The 15,004-nt window shown below is 35.0% G+C and overlaps 1 protein-coding gene across 2 annotated transcripts; it reads left to right on the forward strand.

The window, feature by feature from the left end:
* Positions 1-901: 901 nt before the first annotated feature.
* Positions 902-14,488, forward strand: LOC110623652 (chromatin-remodeling ATPase INO80). 2 transcript variants are annotated; one of them, XM_021768653.2, is made up of 23 exons: positions 902-1,198; positions 1,493-1,580; positions 1,800-2,184; positions 2,290-2,722; positions 2,846-3,046; positions 3,182-3,292; positions 3,873-4,288; positions 4,405-4,513; positions 4,596-4,676; positions 4,759-4,931; positions 5,927-6,052; positions 6,234-6,395; positions 6,475-6,532; positions 7,609-7,839; positions 7,989-8,135; positions 8,290-8,844; positions 8,941-9,198; positions 9,423-9,530; positions 10,992-11,086; positions 11,195-11,351; positions 11,587-11,784; positions 12,003-12,155; positions 13,815-14,488. In XM_021768653.2, the coding sequence occupies exons 1-23, from the start codon at positions 1,139-1,141 to the stop codon at positions 14,082-14,084; spliced, it is 4,575 nt and encodes a 1,524-aa protein (XP_021624345.1). In that variant the 5' UTR covers positions 902-1,138; the 3' UTR covers positions 14,085-14,488. The 2 variants fall into 2 exon arrangements, with proteins under 2 accessions (XP_021624345.1, XP_021624346.1); XM_021768654.2 differs by having other exon boundaries at positions 1,800-2,157.
* Positions 14,489-15,004: the final 516 nt, after the last annotated feature.

The following is a 15,004-nucleotide window of genomic DNA, read 5'->3' on the forward strand; positions in this document are numbered from 1 at the left end:
TCAACAATATAATTATTTTTTAAAGATATAATATTTTTTAGAAGTAAACATAATAAAATATTAGTTCTCTTTTATAAAAAATAAAATTATTATTTTATCAAATTAACTAATTTAATTCATTTTTATTAATTTAGTTAACAAAAAATTATACATATATTATTTTTTTTTTAATTTTATTAAATTAAATTATTTTTTAAAGAGTTTTTTTTTTTATTATAAAAGCTTAATCTGTCTGATTTCGTTGATCAAAAGGCATAATGTTCCATATTGGGTTTGGACTGTAACCTGTCACCTCACCTGAACGTTTAGATGGAAGGAAAACAAAAATATTTTCTCTTTTTTTATTTGAATAGAAGGAAAATAGGAAAAAAAGAAAAAATTATTCACTTCTTTTACTCCAAATTAGAGTGAACTAAATAGAAAATAAAAGTAATTATTTTTTATTTTTTTTAAATTGAAAATTGAGAATAAAGGAAGTAGGATTTGAAAATTCTCAAATTTATTCAGATGCACCTATTATTAAATTAAATTTTTAAGTGTTGTTATTTTTTTATTTTTATAATTATTTATTTTTATTATAAAAATAGAAGATAAAATAATCTTACCATTTCTAAAGTTACTTTTCCCCTTCTGTTTTTTTTTTAATATCCAAACAATAGGAGAAAATAACTTTATTTACTACTTTATTTTATTTATTTATTTATTATTTATTTTTGTTTTCTCCTCTCCTTAGAAAATATCCAAAACAAAATGGAAGTATTAAAAAAAACATAAAAATGTTAGAAGAGAAAAAACTAAAATAAAAAGAAAATTAGAAAAAAAAAAAGAAAAAATTAGAAGACGCACAAAGGATATAAACAAAACAGTGCAGGTTAACGTAATGGCGCCCATGGCGCACGTTAGCACCTATCGATGCTTCCCACACCGTCTGTGTCACCTTCGGTCCTTCTCTTTCTCCCTCAACTCGCCTTATCCTACGCCCACTAACCTTCCTCTCCTCTTTTGTCTCGGAATATCCATTAAGCTTTAGGGTTTCTCAGTATTCCTCTACTCTTACCCTCATTCTCTCGGCTTCTCTCCATGCTTTTCAAAATCCTAGGATTTTGCTTCTTAAGATTATCTTCGCGTTCTCTGCGTCATGGACCACAGGAGGCAAGCCAAAGACTCGCTCTCTTATTCCAATCTCTTTAATCTTGAGGTATGTTGGTGTCCTCAATTGCGTTTAATTTTTATTTTTCGTGAATTACTGTCTAGCAAATTCTCTTTAAATTGGACTAATTTGTAAAAAAAAAAATCGTGATTCTTTATTCGGTTTATTCAATTTTATGATTGAGTATGGTTAATTTCGATGAATTGTAGTTTAGTTTAATTTAGTTTGGTGTGTTTTTTTTTTTTTTTAATTTTTTTCCTGTGTTTTTAAGTTTATGTATTTCTTAGTATGTGGATTTCATTTTGGGTTACGTTTTTTTTGTTATTCTTGTTTTGCTTTTAGTCTTTGATGAACTTCAAAGTTCCACAACCGGATGATGACTTTGATTATTATGGGAATAGTAGTCAGGATGAGAGCAGAGGTAGCCAAGGTACTCATTGCATTTGATTTTTCCCCCTTTTCCACTTAAGATTATATGAACCAATTGGGATTTCTCACTTCTCTGTGATCAATAATTATTAATTTATACTCTCTCTTCATATATATGCTTACTGTACTAGTGCAATATAAATTTTTGGAGTTGGATTATATTGGGAAGCAGTATGATATGTATGCATGAATTGTTTGTGCCTTTGGTTGGTTATACTAGGTGGTGCAATGGCAAATTATGGTAATGGAACAATTTCAGACAGGGATTTGAGTTTAGGTAAGAAAAAGAAGCGTTCTAACACAAGTGACGGAGAGGAGGGAGACGGATACTACGGGGCGCATATCACAGAGGAGCGGTATCGATCAATGCTGGGAGAGCACATTCAGAAGTACAAAAGGAGGTTTAAGGATTCTTCATTAAGTCCTGCACCAGCGCCCTTACGTATGGGGATTCTTCCAAAGAGCAGTATGGGTAGTTCGAAACCCAGGAAGTTGGGAAATGAGCAGCGCGGAGGGCTGTATGATATGGAAACAACATCAGAATGGCTCAGTGATGTTACACCGCAAAAGCGTGGAGGGTATGTTGAACCAGACTACATACCCAAGTATGTTTTAGCAGAATGGCACTATAATAAAATTTTTAATACATGCATTCGTAATGTTTCTCTCTCATAAGACATTGAGTGGATTTTTTTTTTCACTATTTGTAGAATATCTTATGAACCTGCTTATTTGGATATTGGTGAGGGTATCTCTTATAGGATACCTCCCTCCTATGATAAGTTGGCAGCATCATTGAACTTGCCAAGCTTCTCAGACATCAGGGTAGAGGAATTTTACTTGAAGGGAACCCTGGATTTAGGGTCATTGGCAGAAATGATGTCCAATGATAAAAGATTTGGGCCTAGAAGCAGAGCAGGGATGGGAGAGCCCCGGTCTCAGTATGAATCACTTCAGGCAAGATTGAAGGCAATGGCAGCTTCAAACTCAGGCCAGAAGTTCAGTCTGAAGATATCTGATGCTGTTTTGAATTCCTCCATCCCAGAAGGGGCAGCCGGAAATATTCAACGGTCTATTTTGTCGGAGGGTGGTGTGCTGCAGGTTTATTATGTGAAGGTTTTGGAGAAAGGAGACACGTATGAGGTTTGTGTTCCCTTTGAACTACCAGTACTTGTTTATTCTTTTGCTTATTATTCTTTTAAATTCTGCACAAAACTGGTGATGGATTTCTTTCATTCAGCAATACCTACTTTTCCTGAGATGCAGATCATAGAGCGGAGTCTACCTAAAAAGCCAAAGGTAAAGAAAGATCCTGCTGTCATTGAGAGGGAGGAAATGGAGAAGATTGGTAAGGTTTGGGTGAATATTGTAAGAAGAGACATACCAAAGCATCATAGAAGTTTCACTAATTTAAATAGGAAGCATCTGATTGATGCAAAGAGGTTCTCAGAGACTTGTCAAAGGGAGGTAAGATTTTGCTGTTCAGCCTTCATAATTTTGCACCTTTTTTTTTTGTTAAATATGTTTATGACAGCCTCCTTATACCATCTTCTCCTGCATATTTCCCAAGTGTTCTATGGTGGTTGATGTGTTATGTTTCAGGTAAAATTGAAGGTTAGTAGATCACTCAAACTGATGAGGGGTGCTGCAATTCGCACTAGGAAGTTGGCTAGAGATATGCTGCTGTTTTGGAAGCGAGTGGATAAGGAGATGGTAACTTTCTGTTTTCTTGCTGAAGGTTAATGAGTTTTAGTATATGATGACCATCAAATGGTACCATCCTAGAGATTCTGCTCGATTGTTGTTTAAAATGCTTAATGGAGCATAAACACGACTCTTTGCTCAGTAGACTCCTTAGTCTTTCCTTCCTTTCCGCTGCACAAACTTTTTGTTTGTTATGTTTGGATACAATTTGCATAGGTACTCTAAGAAGGACATGCTTTTTCTATTATTTGATGTCCTTATTTTTTCTGAGTTAATGCACTCATGCTGCCTGAATTCATGCGCATTAGAAATCGTGTTCCTGGCAATATGTATATCCTACCTAATAATAAGTCTAGGGACTTCATTTGCAATGGCTTAGGATGAGTCACCACAAACGTATACACATGCATTGCACATATTCCAAACAGATCAATCAATATTTATCTGGAGTATCAAATTCAAAACTCAAAAATCAAAAGCCAGTTTCGTTTTAAATTGTTTGAATTGAACACATTGCTGGATGTCTGTTTTATTTGTTATTCATACAGCAGCTTTGATCCTAGGAAATATTGGATCCCTCTACTTGCAGGCAGAAGTGAGGAAAAAGGAGGAGAGAGAAGCTGCTGAAGCTTTGAAGCGCGAGCAGGAGCTTCGAGAAGCAAAGAGACAGCAGCAAAGGCTTAATTTTCTCATACAGCAAACTGAACTTTACAGCCATTTCATGCAAAATAAGCCAAATTCACAGCCCTCTGAAGCTTTGCCTGTGGAAGAGGAGAAATTAGGTGAAGAAGAAATGCTTTTGAGCACTTCTGGAACTGGGCTTGGTGATGAAGAAGACCCTGAGGAGGCTGAATTGAGGAAAGAGGCTCTAAAAGCTGCTCAAGATGCAGTTTCTAAGCAGAAAAAGTTAACAAGTGCTTTTGATACTGAGTGCTCGAAGCTGCGTCAAGCTGCTGATATTGATGCCTCAGTTGCTGGATCCAGCGACATAGATCTCCATAACCCGTACGTTTTCCTTTTATTTGCTTTTACTTGTTTATAAAATTAAGCTGTTATATAAAAATTTCAATTCAACTCCTCTGATATGAGTTTAAATAACTTACTATCGCATCTTTTTGCAGCTCCACCATGCCTGTTACATCAACTGTTCAGACACCAGAGTTGTTTAAAGGTAGCCTTAAAGAATATCAACTGAAGGGTCTTCAGTGGCTGGTTAATTGTTATGAGCAGGTTGTAAGGAACTCTTTACATGGTTACCTAATAAATGCATTGTTGGATTCCCTTTATAAAACCTCCTTTTTTTCCCTTCCAGGGTTTAAATGGTATACTTGCTGATGAGATGGGCCTTGGAAAGACTATCCAAGCTATGGCATTCTTGGCTCATTTGGCTGAGGTAAATATTATCTTTATTATTTAATTTTATATGCTTTTAGTCATATTTACTTGTAATAAGATGAATTGATCGTCTCACTCAGGAGAAAAATATATGGGGGCCATTTCTTGTTGTTGCACCTGCTTCTGTCTTGAATAACTGGGCTGATGAAATTAGTCGTTTTTGCCCCGACTTGAAAACCCTTCCATATTGGGGTGGCATTCATGAGCGAACGATACTACGGAAGAACATCAATCCTAAGCGTCTTTATCGAAGGTGATTTCCTACTGAAACTGTTCTGTGGCTAGCATTCTTCAGTAGCCTGATCATGATTTATGGTTCAGGAAAAGTTCATTTGGAAGTGCTTTATTTATCATAAGGGTAATGCAGAATTAGTCCCTTAGATTTAACAAAATACACAACTTGGTCCTCCTTTTTAAATAGAAAACAAGTTAGTTTCTGAGTTTTTATTTTGTTAACAAAGTAGTCTTTCTGTAACTTAACCGTCATTTAATCAAAAGTTGAAAAAGTCAATTCCATGATTGGATTGTCACAAATGTTAAAACTACAATGACTAAACTATCCCAAAAAGTGAAATTAAAAGGACTAAGTTATTATTTCCTAGTAGTGAAACTATACGGACTATTTTGTTAATAGAAAGAAACTTAAGGGACTAAATAGTTTTTCATCAAAAAAGTAGGGACGGGGTTGTGGGTTTTGTTTAACCTCAGGACCATATCGTAAATTGCTCTTATCATAATTTTCTGTTCTGTGCATAAAAAAAAAAATTCAAATTGGTGATTGTTAAATTTGGACCAGGTCTAACTCACTCCAAAAGCTAGCTCAAGGGGGAGGAGTGTCTATGGCCCATATAAGGGGCACATTACCTCTTTCCACAACCGATGTAGGATTCAACACTCCCCCTCACGCCCAGAATTTTTACTGGTGCGTGGCACATTTATGGGGCGCCCAACATCGGATGGGAGGCTCTGATACCATGTTGCATTTGGGAAGTGAGGTTATGTCTTTTTGAACAATGAACATAATGATTTTAGATCAAATAAAAAATGGAACAAATATGCAACGTTAGCACCATTTCTGAAAGCAGTCTAAAAGATATGGAGATCAGCTTTTGACTAATGTATTTCAAATTAGTACTGCCAGTACTCTTTGCTCTTGTTTTGCTTCTTGACCCAGCAATTTGTGATTTTTGTCTGTTTTTATCATGCTTTATTATGATTAATAATCATAAATAATTTTTCTTATGCCAGGGAGGCTGGATTTCACATTCTCATTACCAGCTATCAACTGCTAGTGTCTGATGAGAAGTACTTCCGGCGTGTGAAATGGCAATACATGGTGTTGGATGAAGCCCAGGCTATAAAAAGTTCCAGCAGGTTCTAATTCTAACTTTAAATTGCTGATTTATTAAATTTTTTCCTATTTATTTTTCACTTGTAAGTTGTAGCTGAAAAACTCTGTAATGAATATGTCTTTCACTTAAATATTATCACTATCAATTGGTTACTTTTTAATTCCTGTATCCTCTCATATGAACCAATTGATTACTTTTGGCAGTATAAGATGGAAGACATTGCTCAGTTTTAATTGTCGTAACCGCTTGCTTCTTACTGGTACACCAATCCAAAATAACATGGCTGAGCTGTGGGCCCTTCTACATTTTATCATGCCAACATTATTTGATAGCCATGAACAGTTCAATGAGTGGTTTTCCAAAGGGTAAGTGTCCCTCATCGAGATATGTGCTTATTCTGAAATATTATGAATCTCAAAGTAACCTTTTGTCTTGTGTCGTCAGAATTGAAAATCATGCAGAGCATGGGGGTACTTTGAATGAGCATCAGCTTAATCGGTTGGTGAGTATACTTAAACACTGATTTTAAAACGTTTTTAATAAATGTTGTAATTCTTTAATTTAGGATGTCAAGCTATAAGAATGTACCAGATAAAACTTAGATACTAAATCTTGAATGATTTACTGTTTTAAGTGTGGATTTGTGCTAAGATAAGTATTGACATTGGGAAGCCAGGCAACACTATCACATTAATCAAAGTAAGGAGATTAAGTAATGTTATTTTCTGTCAGTCACTAAATTAAATAAATCAGCTTGTGAATTCTACTATTATGTGTGTTATTTCTTCATTGGTCAATGTGTTAAATGGGTTCAGCTGTGTCCTATATATATTATTTATAAGGATTTGGTTAGTTGTTTGGATTACCTAAGATTTCCTCCGGTAGATTGGACTATTGGATTTGGAGTATGGTTTGTTCACTCTCATAATGAATGAGAACCAAGTGGTATTGTATTGATTCTAGAAGTGTTGTACTGATGAGAAGCAAAAGCATTTAAGCTCTGACCAAGTGGTCATGAGACCTAAGTCTTTGATATTTCATTAATGATTAATTTAATAAAAGAGCATTTGGCTGGTGACAAGAAAAGATGATTGATTGACTCGTATTTACCTGGCCCATTTTTAAAGATGTTTTAGGTTTAAAGAAGCAGAATTTTAATGAATTTTAACTCTATTCTTAAACAGATTAAAGTAGTTCATTTGGTCAAAACTCAAAATATTTCCTTTAAGTTTCTGTTTACCAATGTTGAAACCAGATGGTATTTGTTGGCCAGCTGGTATGTTAAGGAGATGGCAGAGAGTACATGTGATTAAATTTGTTATTGCAACTGTCCTTTGTCAAGATGTTCCTTACATACTAATTGCGATTTATTAGCTATCATCTAAATCTTTTACATTTGCTGACTAGAAGGATTTAGCCACTCAATGAATGCATTTCACCTAATTTTATTTTTTAACATAAGAATAAATACACTAATTAGCATCTACTGGATTTTTTGTCTATCCCTGTACTTTTCTGAACTTATACTGGCACCTTTACCTTTGGGATCTGAGTCTTTGGTTTTCTTTGCTTTGACAGCATGCAATTTTGAAGCCTTTTATGCTACGAAGAGTAAAGAAAGATGTGATTTCAGAGCTGACCAAGAAAAAGGAGGTTACTGTACACTGCAAGTTAAGCTCTCGCCAGCAAGCTTTCTATCAAGCTATCAAGAACAAGATATCTCTCGCTGAGTTGTTTGACGGCAATCGTGGACATCTTAACGAGAAGAAAATTATGAATCTAATGAATATAGTCATTCAGTTGAGAAAGGTAGTTTATATTTTTAATGGATGTTCTTGCACTTTACATCTTTCCACTGATGATCTGGACTACTGTATAATTATGTTAAATATAAGTCTAGTGATTTATGTACATGTTACATTAATGTTAATGTTTTCCTATATTTTTTTTTTGGGTAGGTCTGTAATCATCCAGAGTTGTTTGAAAGGAATGAGGGAAGCACCTATCTCTATTTTGGAGAGATACCAAATTCTCTTCTTCCCCCTCCCTTTGGGGAGTTGGAAGATATACACTATCCTGGATGTCAAAATCCTATTACATACAAGGTATTTTCTTGAGTTGTTCTCTTTGTACTTAAATAGATGTTCTATTTTGCAAATGCACTGTATTAAAAAGCTTTCCATTTTCACTAGTGTCGTAGTTTATTTAGGCACATAATTCTGTAGTTTTATTTTTATGCTGACAATGTTTCTACCCCAGATGGCGAAACTAATGCACAGGGAGGCAAGCTCTGGAGCACATTGTTCAGCAGCTAGGCATGGTGTTTCCAGAGAATTTTTTCAGAAGCATTTTAACATGTTCTCCCCAGAGAATATCCATCGGTCTATATTCACGCAAGAGAATAACTCCAATAGCTTGCTTGTTGAGAGTGGGACATTTGGTTTTACGCATTTGATGGATTTGTCACCAGCAGAGGTTGCATTTTTGGCAACTGGGTCATTTATGGAGAGGCTATTGTTTTCTATTTTGAGATGGGACCGGCAATTTTTGGATGGAATCTTGGACTTTCTAATGGAAGAGATAGTATGTGATCCTCACTATCATGACCTTGATAGGGGGAAAGTAAGAGCTGTTACTCGAATGTTATTGATGCCATCTAGATCTGAGACAAATGTTCTAAGAAGAAGATTTGCGACAGGACCTGGTGATAGTCCATTTGAAGCTTTAGTCACCTCATATCCGGACAGGCTTCTGTCCAACATCAAGCTTCTTCATTCGACATACACATTCATCCCACGTGCTAGGGCTCCGCCGGTATCTGGAATTCTTAAATCATACCGCTTCTTTATCATTGAGGAATACTTGTTTGGTTAAATGAAAGTTTACTGATCCAATTTTTCTTCATTATAGATTTGCTCCCAATGCTCAGATCGGAATTTTGCTTACAAAATGAATGAAGAGCTGCATCAACCCTGGGTTAAGAGGTTGTTAATTGGTTTTGCCCGTACATCTGAGTTTAATGGACCCAGAAAGCCAGATGGTCCTCACCCTCTAGTTCAAGAGATTGATTCTGAATTGCCTGTTTCACAACCTGCTCTTCAGTTGACGTACAAGATATTTGGGTCTTCTCCTCCCATGCAAAGCTTTGACCCAGCAAAGTTGCTCACAGTATGAATATCTTTGTTTCTTTTGCATCCCTTATCCTCTGTTTGGGAGAGGAAAGAAAGTAGAGGGAGAGGCAAAATGGGTTGCGACATGATAAGAAACTAATTTATGGGCCACTTACCCCATATTTCTTCTCCCCTCACTTTCTCTCTCTCCCAAACAAAGCCATAATTTTCACTTTACACACTTGAACACTTGTATTTAGGTTCTGTTTATTTTCTAAACAGGACTCTGGGAAGCTTCAAACACTTGATATATTATTGAAACGCTTGCGAGTTGAGAACCACCGGGTTCTATTGTTTGCACAAATGACGAAAATGCTGAATATTCTTGAGGTACTTTTTCCTCATTACCTTGAGAACATCATAAAATGTATGCCGACATTAGTTGAAGGAAAAAGGGGTATGGTATGTACTTGTCTGATTAATTTGCTTGCTTTTGCTATTTTTGGAAGCAAAATGCAAAATGCAGTTTTGGTTAGATGGAAAAAGGCAACATTTTTTATTGGGGTAAATTACCAAAAGCCCTACAATGTCCTTGTTTCAAAATTAGTTATTTAGCTCCTTGTTGAAAATTCTGTTATTAGGTCAAAAATATCATCATAGAAGTTCTCTAAAATTATGCCATACCCTAGTTCTCATTTTTTTTCTCTCTTCTCCATGGGTTCTTCCCTCTTTAACACATGCCATTTTCATGTTCTCTTCTCTCCCTCCATTGTTAATCACTAGCTGCTTTTTTGTTGCTGCTACACATTAATGCATTTGCCATGGGGATCTTTTTTTTTTTTTATGGTCTTCAATCACCATGGAGATAAGGAGAGAGCTTTGGAGCATTTCCTGGAGCTTCTTTTATGAGGATAGGTTCCTGCTCTATCTTAGTGTGGGGTCTTGGGATTTGAACAGGTTGAAATGACATATGTTGTTGCTTTGTTGTTCCAGCTATGGTCATTCGTGTTGCAACAGTAGATCTAAATAATTGGGTGAAAGTGAAACTACTTGTATAGATGATAGGCATGTGGAATCAAGGCAATCTTGGACTCATATTTGCCTGATGCCAAGAGGAAACATGGATTCTCCCAACTTTTGTGTAGTTCTAGTTATTTTCTATTAGTTTATTTTTATGAATTTTATTAGTTCTTTAAAAACAGTTACTGATATGCAAACTAGAAATAAAGTTAATACCCCCTAAATATTAAGAAGATAGTTACTCATTTATAAAAATATTTTTTATTTTATTTTTTGTATTACTTATAATAAAATACGTGTTTTAGTTGCAACATTTAAGATGTAAAGTATTTTTAATATTTTATATAAAATTAAAAAATTCCATTGTGTGACCTAATGAATGTTAAAAGTTTGATTTTGAAAGTAAAATTAAACTTATTATTTGCGCTAATATGTGTAACAGTTAATTAATATATATTTGATTAATTTCTTAGACCTACTAGTTGAAACAGCAGCCGTCGACCTGGTTCCTCATCTTAGTCAAGCTCTGATAGTGACGTTGGGACCTTTAGGTTCCCAAGGCCTTTGTGCCTCTGCTAAAAAATCATTGGCTATTTTCCTATTAGTAGAATTTGCTTTCTCAAATATATATATATATATATATATATATGTGCGTTTTAAGCAGCAAAAAGTGAGACATCTCTTGAAAAAAATTGACTGGAGAAGAGAAGTATGATTTTTTTTTTTAATCAAGGCATGGTTGAATGTATTAATTGTGACAGCAATATTTATTTTAGTTCTTGGTCATTTTCTGTGGAAAGCTTATTTGTTGCTAACTCATTACAATTGCAGGACTACATGAATTATAGGAAATATAGATATCTCCGACTTGATGGATCCTCCACCATTATGGATCGAAGGGACATGGTCAGAGACTTCCAGCATAGGTAGTGATTTGTTTGATATGTAATGATTGTTTTGTACAGTTGGTGTCTTGTTCTTAGCAACTCATTTTGAAATTACTTGAGATGATTCTTCTTTCTTTTGGGTTGCAGGAGTGACATATTTGTGTTCTTACTGAGCACCAGAGCTGGTGGACTGGGTATCAATTTGACTGCAGCTGATACAGTCATTTTTTATGAAAGTGATTGGAACCCAACGTTAGATTTGCAGGCTATGGATAGAGCTCACCGTCTGGGTCAGACAAAGGATGTTAGTTCCCTCTGATCTTTATCTACTTTTCAAAGTCTACATTGCCACATTTTCAAAACCTTTGTGTGATCACTTGCTTATTTACATGGCATCCATTTGCTCAAATGTCTGCTTATGCATGTGCATGTGCATCACAAAACAATTTCTTAGTTACTGTCAAATGTAAACACAACACACAGCTTTGTGATCTGAGATGCTATTAGATTCAGTGAGTGAAGCACTCTTGGTAATGTAGGTTACTGTCTACCGTCTCATTTGTAAAGAAACTGTTGAGGAGAAGATTCTACAAAGAGCAAGCCAGAAGAATACTGTCCAACAGCTTGTCATGACAGGTGGCCATGTTCAGGGTGATCTTTTGGCGCCTGAGGATGTTGTCTCACTACTTTTGGATGATGCCCAGTTGGAGCAGAAGTTGAGAGAAATTCCAACTCAGGTGGGAAAGATCTGGTTTTATCTTAATTTTCCTTTTCCATCAATTGCTGTTTTCTATTACTGTACAACAACCCATTTGGCCCCCTTTTTCTACCTGTGAATTTCTAGTATTGATGGGAAAGTAAAGAGAGGTAAATGTTAGAGCTTAAAAGCGAGAAAAGAAGCCTTAAAGTTGCTCACAAAATATGTATGCCTTTTCTGCTGTTAACTGTTTGTCAGGCCAAAGATAGACAAAAGAAAAAGCCAACAAAGGCGATAAGGCTTGATGCAGAAGGAGATGCGACTTTGGAAGATTTGACGGAAAATGATGCCCAGGGTGGTGGGCATGAGCATTCTCAGGATGCAGAGAAAGCAAAATCCTGTAACAAAAAGGTATTTCATTTAATACTTGTTTTCTGGTGTAGTTATTTTTTCTCCTTTTTCAAATGACGCAATTTGCTGTTATACAAAAAGCTTTGCAAGAAGTAAAAGTCATTTGAAACTTGACCAGAACCAAAAAAATAAAGAAAGCAACTAATAGCCTAGAGAAAAATGATAGAGTTGACCAATGCAAACCGAACATGCTGGCTTGACTTAAAAATAGTGTTAAAATCCACTATACCTACATTAACCCAAAATGATCTGAAAACTTTAGGTTTCCTTGTGTAACCCAAGATTATCCAAAATAATTTATTTTAGATTAAAAATTCTAAAAACTCGGAATTATGATATATATATATATATATATATATATATATATATATATTGAAAAAAGATCTTAATGATTGCAAAAAAGTATCCAAGAATATTTTGAAAAAATTATCAAAATAAGCCAAATGATTTGAAATGAACTCTAAAAAATTGGCTTATTGAAAGTGGCATATGAAATGACCTGGACCTAAACCCACTTTGACGTGGCCCATTTTCTACTTTTATGAGTCAAATTGAGTAATTGTGCAAGGAAGGATGATCCAAAATTCAACACAAGATTTACTTGCAAAGCTGCCCAGAGATTCTTACTTCTAAACTTTGCAATTTTGTTTTCCCAGCAATATTGACATGTATCATCTGCTAACTGGCTTTGGTAGCAAGGTCACAGGTTTGGATAGATTGGACTTGGGGAATTAGAGTAGGCATGACTATCATGGGGCCTTGAACTGGGTTTTTGTCTCTGATCATGGGATGGGACAAAGCTGATGCTGATTAGCTTGGTGATGGTTGCTGGTGAACGATAATGGAATGGCATTAGAATCACCTACATGAGTGAAGTTGGTAATGAAAAAAATAAAATGATAATGTGACTTCCATATGAGAGGGAGAGGACCGGGAGTCCAGTAATGTGGGAGTGAGATTCAAAGAAGAGACACATACGGGTTAATCTAAGAAAGTGACTTTTATGCTTACTGGTTAGGCTGTGGTCACAAGCCATTTTGGTTGTGGCAATAGGCCCATCTGCCATAACAATGCATCTTCAAAGAAACGTGAGTCATATATTTGGCTAAATTTTATGCTTTGTTTGATTACTGATCAGAAAATGAAAGTATCATTGCAGAGAATGGGTATTTAAACATTGTCTAGTTCATGCCTCTTAAATGCTTGAATACTGATAGAGTATTTTGAGGTGATCCATGAAAAACTTATACACTTATGAGAAAGATTACACTCTGTCCCTAAAGAAAGTATACCTAAACAAATAAGTAAAATTATATGATCTGAAATTCTGTTAAAAATTGTCATATAGGACTATAGGAGTCAAGAAAATGAGCTGTATAGCTTATTCGCACAATGCCTGTTTTCTTGTTCAGGTATTTTTCACCCCAGTATCACCTGTGAGTATGACGATTCAACAGGTTTTTTTTTTTCTTTTCTAAGAAAAAAGATTTGTTGTTATGGGACAATTTTAATTCTTGTACTAAACTAGTGAATACCAAGGTCTGAACTCTTAGCCCATTGAAAACTATTCTTGATCTGGTCCACTTAAAGTGAGGTCCTATGCAACATTATTGATAATCATCAGTTTCAGTTTTATTTATGAGAACATCTTGTGTGCAGAGGAAAGTTGCTTCTGAGAAACAGACTCTGCCAAAGCCAAGAAATTCACAAAAGATGAACGAACAGAACACCACATTGATGGACTACGAATTGGATGATCCTTTGCCAAATGCTGATCCGCAATCACAGAGACCCAAGAGGCTAAAGAGGCCAAAGAAGAGTGTAAATGAAAATCTTGAACCTGCATTTACAGTCACACCTATAGTTGATTCAGCACAGGTTCAATATCCACCTGTGAATGAGTTTGGATCTACACATGCAAACACATAAATTAACTGAATTTTTATAGTAAAAGGAAGGTTGAACCCATTGATGGGGCCGCGAGGCATAGTTTTCTGGGTGGATTCCCGTGCGAACTTATCTCAGAACAGGGATCAAGTTTCCACTTGTAGAGTTTTTGTTTTAGAAGCATACTGCTGGAGCGGCATCCAGGGAAGGCAAGCTTAGAACTGCTATAGAATGTACATAAATGTTTTATTTTTGGGTTAGGGGAATATTTGGTTCTTGATTAACTGGTTAGGAAATCAGATTGTGTAGATGCGTTTACTTAATATTTATGGTGTTTATATATTTGGATGTCTTGTATACCTCTGTGCCCCACAATCAGATGATGCTGTGTACTGGGGAGGTTTGGCACAGAAAAATTTATAATGAATCACCATTTCTCGGCCTTATTTCGTTATCCCATTGAACATATTTTGTTGCTGGGTTAGTCCTAATGGAGATAGAAACTGTTTATTTTAGGGAATTTTATCATTTAGTTTCTGAGTTTTATTCCTAATAATGATTTGGTTTTGATGTTTGGAAAATTAGGTATTTATTCCCTTACATTTATGTCATTCTGTCCATTTTGTCCCTAATCTATTTTGTCAGCAAGTATATCAACATGTCTGATTTAGTTTTTGGATGTATACGTATTCTTCATTTTAGAGAATTTTTTTATTTTAGTCTTTGATTTTTAGCACTAATAACTATCTGATTTCAGCATTTTGAAAATTACACATTTAGTCTCCTATTTTATGTTGTCCATTGATTTTATTGTTGGTATTTTAAGATAAATTATTATATATTTAAAATAATTGAATAATGAAATTTTAAATGAAAAGACTTTTAATTTAAAAATATTTAAAATTAAAAAATTTATATGCTTGATTTAGTTTTATTTCAAACTAATTTATATTAAATAAACT

This window comes from Manihot esculenta, chromosome 9, assembly GCF_001659605.2.
Source record: "Manihot esculenta cultivar AM560-2 chromosome 9, M.esculenta_v8, whole genome shotgun sequence".
Lineage (NCBI taxonomy): Eukaryota > Viridiplantae > Streptophyta > Magnoliopsida > Malpighiales > Euphorbiaceae > Manihot > Manihot esculenta.